This window comes from Ciconia boyciana, chromosome 7 (assembly GCF_034638445.1).
Source record: "Ciconia boyciana chromosome 7, ASM3463844v1, whole genome shotgun sequence".
NCBI lineage: Eukaryota > Metazoa > Chordata > Aves > Ciconiiformes > Ciconiidae > Ciconia > Ciconia boyciana.
The window spans coordinates 22,077,072-22,097,156 of NC_132940.1; the positions used below are offsets into that span (position 1 = coordinate 22,077,072).

Sequence of the window (20,085 nt, forward strand, 5' to 3'; positions counted from 1 at the left end):
TTGTATTTAATATATCCATAATATTAATAATATTCCAGACAAGCTTTTCCCTGGGATTTTTGGATGACTGGACACAAAATAGCGTTCATTCTCCCGTGGTCCTTTATTCCAGATAGCAAGAATATACTGAAGTACAAATAGGCTTAGAGTTGAAAATGGCTATCTGTTTTCAGGGTTCATCTTCCTCAGGAGGCAGTCATCAAGGAAAGCCTGTAAGGATATTCTTCTTTCAGTATTCCGCAACCAAGTTAGAAATATCAATATTGGTTTTTAAAATAGGTAACAATAATGAGGGTGAAATTTAAAATTATGTTACAATGGTAAATGTCTGAGAAAACTGACGAATAAAAATTGGAATATTTTGTTCAAACTTGAACCTTAGGATGAAGCAGCATTCATTTCTCCCATAGCAAAGTTTTGATATACTCTGTTACTTACGCATAGGAACGTGCTTGGATCATTCTATTAAGAATGATGTATTTAAATATCAGGGTAACTGTTTCAGTTTCAAACTTTGTAGTTCAGTCAATGATACATTGGTCTGAAAATCCTCTGAAACCATTCCTGGAATAAAGAGGACACAGCTGTGCTTACTTGAGACCATTAAATTAAAATAGGGGAAAAAAGTTCAAGGAAAAAGGTAAAATCAAAGTCAGTATCAAAACTACTAATATCTAGGGCATTTTCAAGACCGCTGTGTGCTCTTTGGACACAATTCACTAGGAGTGTTGTACAACAAAAATAAATGGTTTATAATTATTTTACAGGGCTTCCCTACCTCAGGAAGCACTTATTCTGGGAAAGTGGTAAGAATACTTTCATCACAGCATTTTCATCTTCTTTTCTTAGTAAACAAAGAACCTGGGTGGTTGATAGAGCAATTTCGGGATGATTTGGTCTCAAGAAAACATTCTGTATTAGTTCCACTTATATTAGAGCATATTTAAAGAAATTGCTGTGGAAAATATGGCCTCAGCCTGGGAAAGCTATTTCAATGTCAGTTATATTTTAAATCTGAATCTCTCTTGCTTCACATTCCAGTTAGTGGCCTTGTTACAATTTGCTGTCCTCTATTTTTAAATTCCTGTTCTTTGTGTAGATTTTTATAGGCTCTGCTCAGTTAATCCTTTACTTTTTTTTTTTTTAATAAGCTAGACTGAGTTTTTCACTGGCAGGTCACTTGGTTGGTTTTGCACTTTTTTTTTCCCCAGTACTCATCAATTTTTAATGTCCTCTTTCAACTATAGGGATGGAAAACTCTGTATGGAATATAATAATGCAATGAGAGAAAAATAGAATTTTGCCCTTTCATCATTTTTAGCTGAAATTTTCAGGTGCAAGATAGAGTGTGTAACTAAAACTATTTACTTTATCTTTGCAAAGCTACTTTCCTCTTGAACAACTTAAAACCATGCTGGGGGTTAAGCTATTAAAATTTTGTTGATCACAGGCAAAACTGTGTTCAAAACTGAGTGGGAACAGTTCTAGATTTATTCATTTGTTTGTTTTCAGAATTCACCTTCCTCAGGCGGCAGTCAAGTGGTAAGCACTTTTCCTCTTTGTAGTTTCTACTGGTTTCTTCCTATACACATTGTAGAAAACTGAAAGTATTGTTTATACTGGGAGGTATCTGTTAGATTTCCCATATCTGAATAAATGTTTGAGAATACACGTGCAACATAATATATGGGAATAGTATCAACAAAAATGAGGAAAAGCGGGACCACGTAAGTGCTTTATACTTTTGATCCTGCCTATCACTTGAAAACTGAACATCTGTTGATTTACGTGTGCTATAGATGTGGCACATGATCTTTTAACATCGGAAGTGTCTACATAATAGAAGGTGGCTAATAGGAAAAGATTTCTCTGAAACTTTCTATGCTTTTATAATAGTAATAAATAGAACTATTTTGAATTTGGTTTATCAAATTGCTTTCTTTTTTTAGAGCTCTGCTGGGAAACACTCCACTCCCCGACTCCTGCTGTTACTCAGTGTTTTGAGTGCCTTTGGTCTCTCTGCTGCTACATCAAAATGGTCTATATGAAATTCTGAAGAGTTGCTTGGCATCCTACACATGGATTATATTCAGTAATATTAGATTAGTTAGTTGATGTAAGAAAAAAAATACCCTTAAGTCAAATTGGCAGATGCTACTTGGCTTATATGTTGTATGTCTAGCTAGTATGTCATGCTGCTCATTAGTTTACCTTTGGTTTTAGTCATTAGTAGATATCACTAGTTTTGTCAGTGTTTTAGGCATCATTTTAAGAAAGCATATTGCACCCTACCTATATGATTTATTTTTATTTCCGATGGGTAATGCGATGACCACCTACCTGAAATGTGATCGGTGCGACAAACAAATACTTACAAAAGATTTGGTTATTAACCAAAGCGGAGGAGGTCAAACAAATTGTTGTATGCAAACTGAGCACCGTGCGTGGTCATCATCACATAAAATAGGGCTAACATAGACATCTGATAAGCAGTCCTCCATGGGACAGAAGAAAAGATGCTAAAATAGTATCAGGGTATTGGTTTTAGTCTATTGTAATCAAACGCATGTTCAATATGGAGGTTGCAAAGCAAAAAAAAAAACTCCATGGGACTGAAATTTTTTGGGGTTAATTAAAGTTTATTCATTAGAGAAGCCAAACAGCTCAGAGCAAAGAAGTGCTGAACGCTGTTCAAACTGATTGCAAATACCTAGAGTTCTGTAGAGAAGCATATGAGGCAATGCCCCCCAGATTAGGCTGATAGGCTAAAAGCTGCTGAAAAACAATGCATTTTCCCTTGGGAAGGAATGGAAATTTAATTAAGTTCATAAAACTGATAGTATCTTGCCTCCTTTTCTCAAGTATTTAGTCTAACCTGTGATACTCGATATATCTGCGAGTTTAATTTCAAGAATGATGCTGACATCTGCAAGCAGGTGCAGTAAATGTGGTCACAGAAAGACCATGGCCCATTCTTGAGTTCAGGAGCAGTTCCGCATCTTGCAGCAAACTCTTTTGGAGCTGCCAGAGCTGCCTTCTGTTTGTGCAGTGACAAAGGCCCCTTGTTAGTAGTGGTGTGCCCATTGTACTGCTGCTTCTACAGCTCCTGCATCAGCGTTAGCCATGGGCTACGCTCGTTTGGTGTTAACAAAGTGCATGCTCCTCAAGCATACTTCTAATTAATGTCTTATTGAACATGTGCCTAGTATTGAAATTACATTTATTAGTAGTATGCTTGTCTCCTATGGTTTACAATTGTAATTGACGAAATATATTTCCATTCAAGTTCTGCTACCAACTTCAGCGGGGCCAGGCTTCCACCCGGTTTGGATATGCTGTACAGGACACACTATCCTTTGCCAGCCATCAGTAAACCAGGCTCAGTGTCTGAAGCTGTAATTGACGCATAAAGGAGTTTTGCCTAAACATGATCTGCAAAATCTGGTGGACTATTTGTTTCTTTGGAATATGCAGTAAGGTTCTCTTTGAGAGGTCCAGATCTTAACTCGAACTAGCCTTGCATTTCTTTAATAAATTTATCGTGGATTTCATACGAAATACTCGTGTCGCTCACTGCAGAAACGCCCCTATTAAAAGCCTTTTTTCGGTGAAACACTCCCCGTCCTTCCGTCCCTGACGGAAGAGCGCTCACTGGCAGGCGCTGCCTGTGGCGGCGCCGGCCCCGCGCGCCGCCGCTCGCGCGCCCCGCTCCCCAGCGGGCGCCGGGGCGGCCCCAGCCAGTGCCGAGGCGGCGGTACGGGAAGCCCTGTTTGAAAAGGGACCCCTCTGCCCCGGCCGCCGCTTCAGCCGCAAGGCGCTCGCCCCACAGCCCTGCGGGCCCTTCCTGCCCCGCGTCGCTCTCCCTCATGCAGCGGCCCCCGCACCACAGCCCCTGCTAACCCCTGCCCGCCTCCAGCAGACAAGAACCCGGCCCGGGCGCTCTCAGACCGGCAGGCTGTCGCTTGGCGGCTCGCTGCGGCGGCTCCGGGGCCCGCGACGGACGGGGCGCGCTGCTTGCGCGGCCCTGGGAACGGAGTGGGCGGGGCCACGGCTGCAGCCGGAGCCTTTGCGGGACGGGACCGCGGCACCCGGAAACACCGGGTGGCTGGTGGGAGCTGAGCCGGCAGCGAGGGGCGAGCTGGGCCGCCGGCCGGGAGCTGCAGGTGGGAGGCCTGGGCTGGGACCGGGAGGAGCAGCGCCCGCCTGCGGCTGCCCCGGAGGGAGCGGTGCAGGGGTTATGGATGAGGGGAGAACCTGAGGGAGGCCTTTGGTGTGGGAGGGGGAGACGTTTGGTGTTGGTGGACGGGCTGGGAAGCAGGTCTGTGGGAGCAGGCTGGGGAGGGGCAGAGTGGGATTTGGGGAGATAGATACTGAGAGAAATGTCTGTAAATTGAATGGTCTGGGGAAGAGGGAGGGGAGTGGTGAAGGTGAAGTTACTGTGGGGAAGCAGCTATCTGTGAAGTTGGGAAGGCATACGGATCTGGTCAGCTGTGTCATTGTTGCTAAGGTTGTGGCTCACTGGGTTTATTCTCGGTGTAGGTACGGCTGGTGCTCTGCTGATGCTCACTACGCTTGATGTAGTGGTGTCTGTGAAGTCAACAGAAATGCACACTTTATAAGTATTTTTATGGCATCACAATTTTGTACTGGGTTTTTGAAGTGAGAAACACTAGCAGTATAAAGCTTATGGATTAAGTCAGAAAACCAGAAGATGTGGAGATAATGAACGTAATAAGATAATACATATTATGGAGTAGCCTGGAAGGTAAAAGATAAACACCAAAAGGTACTCCAAGTTGTTTCATTTTATTGAATCCTATAAACTATATTTTAAATCAGAGTGAGAAAGACTTGGATACCAGAGAAAAGATTTTTAAGGAATGATTGGGTGGAGAAGACTGAGACTGCTTTCTGCAATGGAAGGATGTCTTATTTGGGACATAAAGAACATATGCAACAAACCTTTTTAAAACAGAGTGAGCACCACAGAGGGAAGCTTATCTGTCACGGTGGCCTCTACACAGGAGGGTTGGGATCTAAGGCAACCCTTGCTTTTCAAAGAACATATATGCAGACTGACAAAATGGGTTTTAGAATGAACGTTAGGTGATGGACTGCTTCTCCCAAAATCTGTGGGGTTGCCTTTCTCCATAGGCACTGCGTTTGATTCATCTGAACTCTTTGTATGTAGACTGAGTAGGGCCTGACCTGTGCATCTGTTCTCTGTTAAGTTAGTACACAGGACCTGCTCCACAAAAACTGTTGCTGTTTAGACATTTTGGTAGAGTAGACTCTAGCTCTGTCATGTGCTTTTCTTTTATAAAAGAATGAGCAACATCAAATTTCTTTAGAGGCTGCAGGGTGAGTTTGAGGGAAGTGGTAGTTGTGGAGAAACTGATTTACAATAACCTCTTCCTTTAGAAACTGTAGTTCATAATTCCCTTGTACGTTGTTAGGCATTGTGAGAACTTGTGATTGACAATTACAGTTCTGGGAGATAAGGATCCATTGGTTTGGGATGTGTGATGTTCTGGTTTGTAGAAGTAGAACGCGTAGCAAAAATACTGGTTTGGGGAAAGACTATGGTGATAGTAAGTATAAAAGTGCTTTATTTAGAGCAATGTATTGTTAGGAGTGACTCTATGTCTTTAATAATCCTACAGGCTGCCTACACAGCCTAATTCCTTATGCTAGTTATGCTGCTGTTTGCAATAACAAGAAAAAGGCAGGCATCGTCTGAACCAGGTACCTAGGGAAATCAAATCACATGTGTCTGCTTAGAACAGCTTCGGGTTTGGCAGTGTTAAGTGAGGGCAACACATACTTGATCTTTGGGACAGGCTTGCTAGATATAGTTGTTCTTCTCTTGTTATTCTTGAATTGCTTGCCACCTGGGCTTATTCTTCACCAGTTACTTCAGTTCATACCCATAAGCATGCTGCTTGCACAGGCTCCATGCCTTCATTGGCATGCAGGAGGCTGCACAGCTGGATCACATCAATAGAGGGTGTCTCTAGAGGGGAGGAGAGATTCTTAAGATCTGTACCTCTTAGGATCTAGCGTAATAATGTAAGATGGTTATGAGTTCAGGATTTTCCCATTGAATTTTTGAATCTTCTTGTCTTATGTTCATACCCCTTCAGTACACCGTTCAGCTGTCTATTTGTAATTGCTAGCTTTCTGCAGTAGGTGTCTACAGATTTATTTTCACTGTAGTATCTAGTTTGTGTTACTCTACTCAAACTAGGTCACCTTGACTGAGGGTGGCTGCATTGCCTCCAGCACCCAGACTTCATTAGTAATTCATAAACAGCATAAGCTGTAGCTGAACCCTGGCTGCATTCAATGTTCAGTCTTTCAGCACCTTAAATCAAGCTCTTTAATTTGCTTGATACATCTGCAGGAGTTGCATTCGGGCAGTACTTCAGTTCATGGCATTGCACTCCTGTATGCTTGAGGAGCGATGGGCATTTGAACTAAAACTGAGAACTGAATGCCTCCTTGCTCACAGAATCTGAATGTGACTACTAGGTTCTTTCTATACTGTGATCTATACAATGAACACAGTGTATGTACTGTTTGAAAAAGAGAGAGGCAGTTAAGGCAGGTTGTATCAAATTTCTATGCTGGCAGGCAGAGTTTGGCTTAATGACTGTTATGTCAATATAAAACTATTGCACTACTGTGCACATAGTTGAAGTCTTCATCTTACAAGAAATACTGGTGCTAGATTTAGCTCAATGAGGGCCTGAATTTCCTGAATGCTGAATATTTATACTCAATATGTGATTTCTTTAATATTCATCAAACCAAATTCTCATCAGTCGAAGAAATCTTATCTTTGGACTCTTAGGTTTCGTGTAAAGGATAAAGGGGGTGGGGTGGGCTTAAAGAGTATTTAGCCACAAAATTCACATTTAAGATTCACAATGCCCAACTTTTCCTGTCTGATAGATAGATTAGAATGGTGATTTCTTCCCCCCCCCCCAAAGAAACAAAACGAACAAAAAGCCTTTGTGAGATCATCAAAAAACTCAGCAGTATTAAGTTCCCTTTCTGCTAGGTTTTCTCTCAACATGTAAGAAAACCTTACCTGAGTCCTAAGCAATTTATAGCATTGTCTGAAATTAGACGTTAGTTAATATGTAAATGCATTCCCTTTGTTAGACTTGGCAGTGGTGGAATTTCCTGGTTAAGTGAGAGGCCAGTGAATACAGCCTAGGCAAAAGCCTAGGTTTTTGGAGCAAAGTTGAAAATAAATCGCTGGTTGATCTTTAGCAATTACAATTTAATGTGTAACTGCTCTGTTAAGTGCAGTTGCCAGTGCTAAAAAGTATCTGCATAATTTTAAAAAGGCCAAGATAGGGTTATGGCTAGGGAGCTAGATGACATTGCAGGAGCAAGGTCCACCAGTGTTCTACTGTATTGTGCTTGATATTCTCGTCATGAAAATATTATTTGAATGCAGTGATGTTTTTAATTTTTTTCACCAGTTAAAAATTCTTTTAATGTAAATGGAGAAGTTGGAAATACTGCCTGAAGGAAACCTTAATGTAAAAAAAAAAATCTTTGTCACTCAGTTTCTGCTAGAAGAGTAAGGAAAAAACTTTGCTAGAGGATTTGCTTTTAATAACACTTCTGAAGAAGAATTCAAGCTCTAAGAAAAACATAGTTTATTTTTTCCATAGTGTACTTAATACACATTATAATGTATCCAGTGAGAAGAATGAGTAACAAACTGAAAAGGAAGAGCAAGGTAAGTTTAAAAATGATTAAGTGATTTGCAGTAGTTTAGTTGAAAAGTGCTGTGTATTTGGGGAGGAACAGCTGACAAGTATAGATAGCTTATGGGAGGGAACAAAGAAGAAACCTGTATCGAGTATAAGGAAGATGGAATACATTAATAGTGACATTTTAAAGTGAGAAATACAAGGTTTAAGATTATTAGAAATGTTTATAACATTATGGGCTATAAAAAAAAATTACACAGACATGAATGAATACATATTGGGGGGAGAAAGAACTGCATTGTTGAATGATAGCAGTCCAAATTTTGCAGTTAAAATTATATGTATGTAAAATCTCGTTCATAACCCAGTTCAGCAGCACTTAGTAGATTTGGAAAGGTCTATGCACCCTGAGTACCATTTGGGATATTTATCAAAGAATCATAGAATGGTTTGGGTTGGAAGGGACCTTTAAAGGTCATCTAGTTCCAACCCCTATGCCATGGGCAGGGGCATCTTTCACTAGACCAGGTTGTGCAAAGGCCTGTCCAACCTGACTTTGAGCACTTACAATGGTGGAGCTTCCACAGCTTCTCTGGGCAACCTGTTCCAGTGTCTCGCTACCCTCATCATAAAAAATTTCTTCCTCGCATCCAATAGAAATCTACCCTCTTTAAGTTTAAAACCGTTGCCCCTTGTCCTGACACTACAGGCCCTGGTAGAAGTCTCTCTCTGTCTTTCTTAAAAGCCCCCTTTATATATTGAAAGGCCACAATAAGGTCTCCCCAGAGCCTTCTCTTCTCCAGTCTGAACAACCCCAACTCTTTCAGTCTTTCTTCATAGGAGAGGTGTTCCATCCCTCGGAGTGTTTTTGTGGCCCTCCTCGGGACCTGCTTTAACAGGGCCATGTCTGTCTTGTGCTGGGGACCCCAGATCTGCATGTGGTATTCGAGGTGGGGTCTCATGAGAGCAGAGTAGAGGGAGAGAATCACCTCCCTCGACCTGCTGGCCATGTTTCTTTTGATGCAGCCCAGGATATGGTTGGCTTTCTGGGCTGCAAGCACGCATTGCAGGCTCTTGTCCAATTTTTCATCCACCAGTACCACCAAGTCCTTCTCTGCAGGGCTGCTGTCAATCCATTCATCCCCCAGTCTGTATTGATATTGGGGATTGCCCCGGCCCATGTCCAGGAGCTTGCACTTGGCCTTGTTGAACTTCATGAGGTTCTTTCTATCCGTTTCTTCTATATATAAACTATTTGTTGTATTAGATACTACTTTTGGTAAAAAGAAGGCTATATTGGGTCCAATAGAAAGAAGATTTATGGAATAGAACTTTCCTCTGAGGGTTGTAGTTTTGTTATAGAAAGTATCATGTTACTTGTGTGTTATCCAACCCAGGGAAGAAGAGGGCAATGCACATGGGAAAGCATAGAAGGAAGTCTTGTAAAAATAGGTTCTTCAGGTTCTGAGCTAGCTTTTGCTCCACCTTCCAATTGTGCTTTTCCTCTTCATTGCCAGCTTATTATATTTGTATAGGTGTAGCGTCAGCACTGGGTTCATATTTCATTTGACAAATATGAGAACACAATCCTGTTTCTTTAATCTGCTATCTTGATTTAAAAGCAAATGCCCAGGAAGTGTGTCCATACCTGTTCCACTGAAATGAAATAGTGTACTTTCCTTTCCACTCTGTTTTTCCTTCTGTAAGGCAGACTCAATCAGTGTTTATTTTCTGGCAGATCCCAGACATAGAACTTGGTGTACTGGCACACAAAACTTAAACTTTGCCTTTTGCAGTTTTAAGAGGCTGGTTTTCTGCTTCTGTTTGGCTTTGTATTTTAACTAATGTGCAAGTGCCTTTTGTTTGGTTAAGCGGGCTTAAACTCGTTAATCACAAAATGGAATAAGAGCTATCAATAACTCCTGTAACTTGTCTTTTTACTCTAAAAGACTGTCAGCAGTGAAAACATTTCACAGCCAGGCTGGAAGGAATGTAATTCACGTAATGCCATCACTGTGAAGACTGGAAGCATAATAGTAGTTAATAATTTTATTTTTCTTTAATTTAACTGTTGTTGTGACAGAGTAGGGAGGAGTAAAGAAATAGTTGCCAGTATGAGTTATTTTCATGCCAAATCTTTTGGTAAATGGGTAGAAATTAATACAAACATTAGCTCTGTAGCCTCTTGGAAAGGCCTCATTTCACCATTTTCTGTTACTCTGTACGTGTCTGTTTTCGATACGGTGCATCCCTAGGCCATCACCTAGGAAGGCCTTTGCTTTTGTGCCTGTGTAGAATCCTAGGCTCTGCCAGTGAGGTGTAAATTGGAGGATAGGAGCCTAAACCAGCAGTACATTTTACCTTCCCTCTGTCATGAATTCCTCTAATTTTATCTGTATGGACTTGTTCTAAAGATGTGTCCATGGCAAGTGGTAAATGGACCTTTAGATTAGATTTATAGACATTATGACCATAGGTACCCCAAAACTATTTTAAGTGACTTTTTAAATTGTATCTTACCGTGAGAGGTGCAAAGTACCTGCAACTCATTGACTGTAATGTAGCCTGTCACATCTGTTACCTGGTAGTAATTGCATGCATGACTTTTACTGTGGATTGCTCAGTCATTTGACAGAGAGCATGTTGTTGTTTTAATCTGCGAATTTAACCTGCTTTTTCATTATGTGACTTACTGGAATTCATTGTTAATTGCTTTTTTTTGTTGTGTTAGCTACTTCTTGAGATAGTGTTGGGTGCTTGGGTTTTTTTTGGATGCCGATTTCTTTTTTCCAAGTTTTCTCTGATATTCTCTTGAAGTTTCAGAATTTAAGGAAAATTAAATTTAATGAATATAATAAGTGAGCCAGCTGCAGTGGCTGTAAGAAAAGCTTTCTTAGTAATTCAGACTGAATTAATGAAATATAATGCAGACTACTGGATAGTTTGCAATACTGAAAGAACCTTCAATATAATTGATGCAGGAGAAATGCACAGTCAAATAAACGAAATTTGGATCATTTCTGCATGAACTATCATCTTTTTTATTTATAAAATAATATGTGAAAATGTAAGGCACCCCAACCTTAAAATTTCAATGAGTCTAAAACATGCTAATCAGCTAGATACTTGATGTTAGACAAAGTTGAGTCTTAACAGTTCTGTGCTCACTTTAATATATTTGTATCAGCATGGTGTGAAATTTTGGGAGTGCCTGGACCTGTGGAGTTGCCTCTGCTTTTTTGTTCTTGCAGATGGTGTTAGGCCATGCTTGCTAGAAGGATCTCCACAATATGCAGTATAACTCCAACCATCTTTAGAAAATGTCTCAAGACAGTCTCTAGTCTCTGAGTTTAAGTAAAGAGTATTTAAAATAAATTAGTCACATTTCCTTCTAGAGTTCTCTTTTTTTTTTAGTGTTTTAGATAATTCAAACTAAAGTAATTCTGTCAGATTGAGACCACCTACAAACTCAAGAATAGCATAAATTAATAAACTAATCCTTCATTTTGCACAACATTCTGTTGTTGTAGATATTTAGCAGCTGAGAAGCTCAAAAGTTTATACCCTCAGATCTTTAAAAGACAAAATCTTAAGGTTAAGAAAAGTCCTGTAATAATCTTCTTGTTGCTTATGTAGTAAATCCTGATTAATATTAGTGAGTTTTGTTAAGAATGGATAGAGGAAAATAAAATATTAAAATAAATATATAAAATATATAAAATATTAAATAAAGTGTAAGTACGATATAAAAATAAAATGTAAAATATGAAATTTTAGCCTGTGGTGGAGAAATTACTAAGGGAGATGAAAATCTGCAAGTCAGAAATTTATTCATTTTGTCTGAATGAATATTATGAAATGGAAATATGTGATTTTCCACTTAAAAAAAAAATCTGCTTCCTTTGAACAGGTATTTTTCAGACTTTGCACAGTATGATACTTTGAGCTGAAGGTATTACTTCCCATACAGATTGTCTCGTTTTGTTTTCTGAGTCTGTAAAACCTTTCCAGTGTCCTCTTCCTTTATACTTTTAAGGAGAACAACTCTTCACGTAGTATCCATCTGCATTTTATCCACCTGTGTGTACTGAAGTCGAATGTTACATGGCTGTAAATGCTGTCTTGGCTTACTGCATGTTGACTTCCCATATAGACCTACCTTTAACCTCTTCGCTTGCCTTCTGTATTGCTGGCTGTAAGGTGTGTCTACATGGTAAACTGAAACTATGTGGAAGAGGTTTACTTTTTTTTTTTCTTTTTTTCTCTAGACTGATAAAAGAAAAGCATAATGAGCCTAGTCACTGAGTTAACAGATGTGACAGGCTACATTACAGTCAATGAGCTGCCGGTACTTAGCACCTCTCACTGTAAGATACAGTTCAAAAGTCACTGAGTTAATGTGACCACTCAACTTCCAGTCTTTGAATTAGCAAACCTAAATCTGATTTTTGGAACAGATGCATCCTGCAGAGTACTGAGTAGTCTGTCCAAAGCCTAGTAAGAAATCTAAGCCTGGTTGTAACTCTGTGCATGAAATGCCTTGGCAACTTTCATTTCATTATTGGTTTAAGACAAAGCGTGGGCTGTTACTGATGACAATGGTTCATTTAGTATATGACTGCCAAGTCTGTTGCAGTGAGGGTAGCAGGAACCCATGGCTAGAAGAGAGCGATTACACCTCTGGTAGTAATCTGTAAATCTAAACATGCTGTGAAACTGCAGTTGAAGACAGTTCAACTGTTTGAAGTTCAGTACTTGGGTCCTTTTCTGGATCCAGTCCACAGTTTGCACCAAGTTCTACAAATTGATATGCAGGTAATCTTAAAAGAAAAGAAGAGGGACCAGGATTGCTGATAAGACATTGTGTGCTTAGTAGAGCGTGGTTACTTTACTGGCATACCATAATTTTCAGGACTCTAGTTCCTGCTCTGTGAACCAACTATTTGTAAGTACAGTATGAAACTTCACACACTTGTTCTGTACAAGCCTGTCTTGGTGACCACTGACAGGACAACTTTTAACAAATATCCTTACCTCAGCTATCACACTGGACTCTTAAAGTCCATTTTGTGTGAATTTTGGAAACTCTGAAACTGCTTTCGTGAATTATGGTAAATAAATGTTTCCTGCTACTGACACCTTTTTGGGACACATTGTCTGGGGAAAGTTCCCTTTTTTTATAATGACTACTAATGAAGACCAGACTGTAGTTCAAGATAATATTGTGGTATGTATTCCTTATGGCTTTGCTGATGGTCTTATTGAACTGTTGTGCTTGTTGGTATGTTTTCATGCTGAATGCTTTGGTACTTGCTCATAAACAAGGTATTAGTGATTGGCTTTTAAAATTATATTTTAAGCTGCTTAGTAAATAGATGGTTGTATTTCAGCAAGAAATTCATGTGACCATTATTTTCTGGTATTGTGACCTATTTTTGGAGGTTAAGGAATTGATCTTTGAGAATTTTGAACATTTGTAAAACCTTTTGTCACTTCACAGGCTCACAGAATGCAGAAATTTGGGTCCGAGTTCAGGAGAGATGTGTGTTCCCATTATCTGTATTTTGTTCAGAAGCATTTTGAAAACTGAAAACCAAAAAGTTTAAAAACTTATTTATTTGTAAGTGTGCTTTCATGAAATCTAGTGTTGTTCATCTTAACTATATATTGCTCGTTGTGTTTCCGGATTGTCAGGTCTCAATACTAAAAAATGAGGTAGACGGAAAAGGTGGAAGAAATTGTTTGTGCAAGTTGGCTCATATAAACGTGCGTTCTGCAATGTCAGTTTTCTCCAGTAGCATTGGCAGACCTTTTCAGGAAGTTCAGTTCTGTATTATTTTTTTTCTCAGTGGATTTTTTTTTTCCCTTGCTTTCCCTTTTTCTCACTCTATCTTCTCTATGCTGCTGGTATTTCTCCAGAGAGTATGATCTCTGACTTTGCATGTCCCCTCTTCATCCCTTCATGGGAACTGTTCTTCTGTTTCTTCTCCTTGTTCTCAGCTACAGCAAATCCGTTCTTCAAAGATGTTCCTTTTTGACTAATTGATCTTCTCCATTTTGTTGTTGGGGATGCATAATTCCCCAGTTAACATCCTCATATAAAGGGTTATTCCACCAGCACCTGCGGACAAAGTTAGCAAGTCTTGAATGTTGTCTGCAGCTTTCTTCTCCTTTGTGCTTTTACATTTCTGTCTGATTTATATTGTCCAGTGCAGTTGCATCTTTAGTATTTGTTTCTTCAGCAAGTTAAATGAGATCATAGTTCATCATACAAAAGTATCTTCTATTAAGATTCCTTAAAGGAATCTTTGTGTATTTCTTCCTCAGTTTCTGCATCCTGGCATCTTTTTCTTCCTCCTTTGCCAATATGCTTTACAAATACTTTTACAGCCATATGATTCTTGAGGTAAACAATTGTATTGTGTAGGATACAAGTATGTCCTTCATATCTCTGTGGCTGTTGGCAATTCTTATTTGTTTGCAGGTTACTGCAATGTCTCTTAAGTATCCATGCCAGGTATTCATTTGACTTTGTATACTTGACTGGAGAAAATCTGTTAATGCTTAGAGAGAAGACAAAGGCAAGTCAGAAATATTTGAATAGCACAGCTCTCCAGATCTCTGAAAAAATAGCAATGAAAATTGTTATGAAATGCATCTTGAGCTAGAGAAATACAGTCAGCAAGAAACTGCTTCAGTTTCAGCTACAAATATTTAGAGGTACCAGCACATCCTTCAGCAGTGTGTACAAAACTAGATAGTTAATGAGTCAAAACTTATGTGCCTGTAGGTGTAATAAGTGCATAGGGACAGCTCTGCTATGTGCATCCAACAAGTACTGCTTATGCCATCTCTAGACTTCTAAAAGTGAAAACCGCATTCATTGTCTTGACTTGTTACTGTTTTTCTTTTGCTTGAAAACATAATTTGTTAACTTTTAATTACTGATTTGATTTTACTTTGGCATTGTAAAACACTGCTCTGTTTTTGAATATGTGGGCAGTGAAGGCAGTAGTAAATTTTTTTTAATAGCATTAATTTCTGTGCACATGGAAATTCGTCTTACTTAATATGAAGAATAGCAGAAAATTATATAATACTCTGTATAGCAGTGATGCATTTCTTAATTTCCTTGAAATATATTGTGCTTGCAAAATGAGAATCGCTTTCTCTATTAGTCTCCTGCACTAAGTTAATGCTTTACTTGGTGACAAAGGGCAAAGAAAACCACGTCAGCATGGTGAAATTTCATGGTAGAGATGAGGATGATAGAGCTTTACTAATGTAAGGTTTGTGGTAGTCAGTGCAGTATGAGAAAGTAGGTGCAGTCACCTAGTCATCTATATTCAACTAATTTTTTCTGAGCAGGATAATCAGCAGGACAGGTTTAGTGCTGTCTCCCCTGCAGCTCCTCCATCCCAGGTCTTCCTATCCAACCCTGCTTTCCCACAACTCTCCTTTTCCTTCAGCGTCAGGCATACCTCTCATTTTCATTTAAAGCAGCCCAACCCTCACCCGATCTTGTGCTGGCACTGTGTCACCTGGCAAGGCAGAGACTGCAACCTGAAAAACTTTGGAGAGGTGGAAGAATGAGAAGATCTCTTCATTCTGGGAACAGCTTATTGCAGCAGGGGTACTGGGCATTCTGCAGTGCCACAGTGTGGGGCTTTTTCACTTTGAAAATGCATCCTGAGCCTTCACCTACATAAAGAAATCCATGATTGATTTAACTTGGGAGATTTCTTTTGTGAAACCAGTTATTGGAAAGCTAATTATCAGCTAATAGTCCTTAATTTACTTTATTATTATTACAGATAAGAAATATTTCATTTCTCTATTAGTTATCACTTCTAATATACTGATATGCTTCTGCATTTGTAATTGTGTATTTGAAAAACATTTTTAAAGTGTTAATCTCCTTTTTCTTTTTAAATATCAGATTAGGTTTGTTGTTTTCCTTTGCCTGACCTTCCTGGATACCTTTTTTTAATATGCTGATTCCCAAGGGAAACATCTTTTTGCAATATTACCTTTTAAGCCTGGGTTTGGGTTTTTTTTCTGTTTCAGGAAGAAGAACGTCAAGAGATGTCTACCAATTTAAAATACCTTTCCTTGGGCATCCTGGTTTTTCAGACCACAAGTTTAGTCTTGACCATGCGTTATTCTCGGACACTGAAAGAAGAAGGACCTCGTTACTTATCCTCTACTGCAGTAGTTATTGCTGAACTTCTGAAGATTTTCGCCTGTGTTCTGTTGGTCTACAAAGACAGCAGTATGTGTCAAATTTTGCACCAAGTAATTTTCCTAATCAATATGCTGTATTGTAGTGGCAACTGCAAAGCAGCCATGTGAGTACAGGTGTACAACAAAGCATTTCCCTTCTCATGTGAGAAATAGTCTTGGAAAGACACTAATCATACTTCACTCCTCAACACAATACAAGATACTGTATATTTGCTGAAGAGGGTTCTCCTTAAAGAATGTGGATACTGAGGAGTGCAAGAATAAATTTTCTGCTAACAGCTTGAAGGCTGTGTTTGCTCTGCTGTATGAAGAAATTCATATGTAGAAGTAGGAAAAAATGAAAAGCTTTAAGTGTATCCAGAGCATGAATGATAATTTAGAAGCTATAATAAACAGCAGATGCAGAAGGGAGGAAGCAATTTCATTACTACAGGAAGAAGCACAATTTTAAGCTCAAAAAAGTATATTCAGATTTACTCTAGTTCTTATTTTCTACATTTTATACTGAATTTATCCAGTTCCTTGACATATATGTTTGATCTTCAACAGCTTAAAAATATCATTTTATATGTGTAAATATTAATGACTCTGTAGGCTTCTAAATGTGTACTTTTTACATGAAACTCTTTAATGTATCATCTTCAAATATCGATATGGTTTCAATAAGTTTTACTTAAAGTATTTTGAATAATTGTTCTAGTTCTGATATTCCAGGCTACAGAGACACTTGGCAGACTTTTCCTCTTAAATATATGAGGCTCATGGAAGTCAAACAAACATAGATAGTAATTTGAGGTCTTGATAGAAGTGATAGCTATAAAAAGGGGGCAACAATCTTTAAGAATAAAACATTGCTCACTCTCTCTCTTCTCCCCCCCCCCCCCCCTCCTTTTAGTGAATGTCTATTTCTTTTATTGTTTCTTTGGGTAGAGTGCAATTTACGGACTCTGAACAGAGTGCTACATGATGAAATCCTTAATAAACCCATGGAAACTCTTAAACTTGCTATTCCTTCAGGAATTTATACTCTTCAGAATAACTTGCTGTATGTAGCATTGTCAAACCTAGATGCAGCCACATACCAGGTATTGTACATTTGGATTTCTCTGTAAGGTTCTAGAAACCCCATGAATTATGCAGTAGTAACTGTTTCTGGGTTCTTCTAGGTTACGTATCAACTGAAAATTCTTACCACGGCATTGTTTTCTGTGTCCATGTTGAGCAAGAAATTGGGTGTATACCAGTGGCTTTCATTAGTAATATTGATGACAGGAGTGGCATTTGTGCAGGTAAATATTAACAGGTGGTTTGTGTTTATTTAATGTGTTTATTCAAGGAACCTGGATTTCTATACTGATTATACAGCTTTCTGATTGTACCAGCTGCACACGAGAACCAGAGTATGGTCAGGACCTATGAATCACAACTGGCCAGGGCTAGAGGGCACCAGAAATGGTTCAAAGGCAGAAGATAACACCTCTTTTGTGTCCCGGTGCTCTACTGTAGCATTTGACAGGGCCTCTGGAGCAACCTGCAAATAACAGTAATAGCAGCATTTATTAGCACACTTCTTCAGACGTTAGGGATTCACAGATCTGTGCCAGCACAGCCCTGCCGCTCACCTTGTGATATGGTTTGAGCATGGCAAATTTACTTGAACTTTTTCAAGAGGCAAACTTGGCTTCTGTTCTAAATAGTGCAGGTACAGGAGTTTGTAGTTTTCAGAGAGCAGGATCATGGGATAAGAGACTATTCTAAGATATTTTTTTTTTAGCAGATTTTAGCGTATCCTAGAAATTTTTATTTTAAAATTGAAGGATTTGAAAAAAAAATCTGAGGCTTAAATTTTATAGAATTTTCAAATTTAATAATTAAAAATGAGAACAAAGCATTCTGATAGTAATTAACAGACTATTCAGTATGTTTTTGTCTATGGCATTGCATTTTATTCTTTTAGCATTAGATATATTGCAGGATTTAGCTTCATAAATTTCAGCTTGTTTTATTTGTCTGTATAATCACTGAAGAGGAGCACATGCAAAAGACAATTCATCCCATCTTAAAGACAGCTGGCGTAAGTGATTTTCTAACTGTGCTTATATTTGGAAGGTAACTAACTGTTGGGTGGCAAAAGTTGGTGACTGTGAATGACCATGATAAGTCATGCTGGGATTCAGAAACAGTTCTGGCTTATAAAACATAAATCCTGGACCTGGTTAAATTGGGTATTCTCCCAGTTCAGGCACAATTTTACTCCTTACAAATATGTAGAAAGAAAAATTATGGCTTTGCAGTGCTTTAAAAGTATTTATGGTGCAAAATACAAAACTTTACAAGCATGTGACTGTCTTTAGTTACTATTACTAGAAAACAAATTTGCATTTTGTAGATCCTCATGACTTGATTTTATCAGTGAATTTTGTATAATTGTTTTTACATCCAGTGGCCTTCAGACTCTCAAGCAACAGCTGCTAAGGAACATTCAGCAGGATCTCAGTTTGTAGGCCTGATCGCAGTTCTTATAGCATGCTTTTCTAGTGGATTTGCTGGGGTTTATTTTGAGAAAATTTTAAAGGAAACTAAGCAGTCTGTGTGGATCAGAAACATTCAGCTTGGTAAGTTTAATTTTAGCCATTTCTTAGAAATACTGCTTTCTGAAGAATTAAGATAAATTTGCAAAATAGATATATTAAAAAAAAAAATATCACCAACATTTTAGTATTCTGCATAAATGTACTTTTAAAACCAGGAGTATAAACTCTGCTAGATAGAATTCTAGCAGTTGCATTCTGATCTCAACCTAGTTCTTGATTTAACTTGCTTATAGAGTGTAAGTTTGTACAGAATCTGTTGATTGAATTTGTATTTAAAATTTTCTAAAGAATGTTATCTTATGCAGGATTCTGTGTATCCTCTGTGTTTAAAAATGATTCTTTTGCACTAATTCATAAGTATTGATAAATATATAGTATTCCTTTTCCCTTTTTTTTTTTTACTTGGAGAATATAGGAACGTTAAAACAAAATATGTTTCTAAATCAATGGTTTGAGATGTTTTAAAATTAACGTTATTTTTTCCACTTGTGTCTGGGTAGGCAGTTTTCATAGGTTGGCACTTTTAATACAAAAAAACTGCTTTGTGAATAAAGTTGAGGTAACGAATTATTATTTCAGTACAAAGGTCAGTTTGTTTTAGTTGTCTGTATAATCACTGGAGAGATGCATATGCAAAAGAGAGTTCGTATTAACTATTTTAATGCCCTTACCTAATGCACCTATCAGTAAGAGAATACCTTCTGTTTCCAAAGTAGTTCTGGGTCTTCTAGACCATAGATGATAATGGCGCCAGAGTTGATCCATTTTCCTGCATGAGTTTTCCCTCACCTCAAAGCAATCTTGTCCAGTTTATAGGGTTGGAAATGTCGACATCAGCAATATCTTTTGTTTCTGTTGCAAAACAGAAACAAAAACTTATTGTTGGAGTTGCCCTTCTTTCTGTAATGGAATCCCTCTGGTCTTCACCTGTAGGCAATAATTATTTATTGCATATTTGAATAAATGCTTTCAGCAGAATGTGAACTTTCCAGCACCTTCGAGCGGACTCGATCAAATCTACAGTACTGTAGAATTAAGTCATGAGGATGATTTAGTGGATCAGGGCTGTGTACTGAGTCTGGTAGAATGTAATGAAGTACTATAAAAACAGGAGATGGTGTGGGGTTTTTTGTAATTAGATAGTTGGTCAATAACTGGTATGGTCATAAATGTCTGAATACAAGCAATATTTTTCCTTTCTTTTCTTGTTGCTGTGTTTTAATTATAAATGGTTTCAGTTAAAAATGCAGAACTGCGTTTTGATTATATTTTAATATTTTTACATGTCCATAATGTTTTGAAACTTCAGGATAGAGAAGGGGATCAAAACCTCTGCTTACTATCTGCTAGTATTTATTGAAATTGTGTATATTAAACCCAAGTTTTGTTGAACAGGGTGTAGGGGATACATCAGGAAAGGTTACGTTAGGGAATTTTGGAGGCAGAGGAGGGTGGGTAGCTGGGGCTTGGTCCAGGATTTAAGGTAAGATTTGGTGCTCTGGATGCAGCTACAATGT

General features: G+C 38.5%; 1 protein-coding gene and 1 long non-coding RNA gene across 6 annotated transcripts in view; one reads left to right on the forward strand and one right to left on the reverse strand.

Moving 5' to 3' along the window:
* On the reverse strand, positions 1-4,063 carry LOC140654384 (uncharacterized). The gene is made up of 3 exons (XR_012043410.1): positions 3,901-4,063; positions 439-564; positions 1-210 (listed from the first exon to the last, which is right to left on the reverse strand). It is a non-coding gene; the product is annotated as an uncharacterized lncRNA (long non-coding RNA).
* SLC35A3 (solute carrier family 35 member A3) overlaps positions 3,916-20,085 on the forward strand; it is a 27,404-nt gene continuing 11,234 nt past the window's right edge. For 2 of the 5 annotated variants that reach the window (XR_012043408.1, XR_012043409.1), the window contains exons 1-5: positions 4,030-4,163; positions 15,798-16,002; positions 16,905-17,059; positions 17,141-17,263; positions 18,418-18,589. Coding sequence is in view for 3 of the 5 variants with exons in the window: in XM_072867622.1 (XP_072723723.1) it covers positions 15,816-16,002; positions 16,905-17,059; positions 17,141-17,263; positions 18,418-18,589 (637 nt within the window). In the remaining 2 variants the exon portion in view is untranslated. Of the gene's footprint in view, positions 4,164-7,738; positions 7,757-13,230; positions 13,351-15,797; positions 16,003-16,904; positions 17,060-17,140; positions 17,264-18,417; positions 18,590-20,085 lie in introns of those variants that run through there. The other 3 variants (XM_072867620.1, XM_072867621.1, XM_072867622.1) reach the window with 3 other exon arrangements.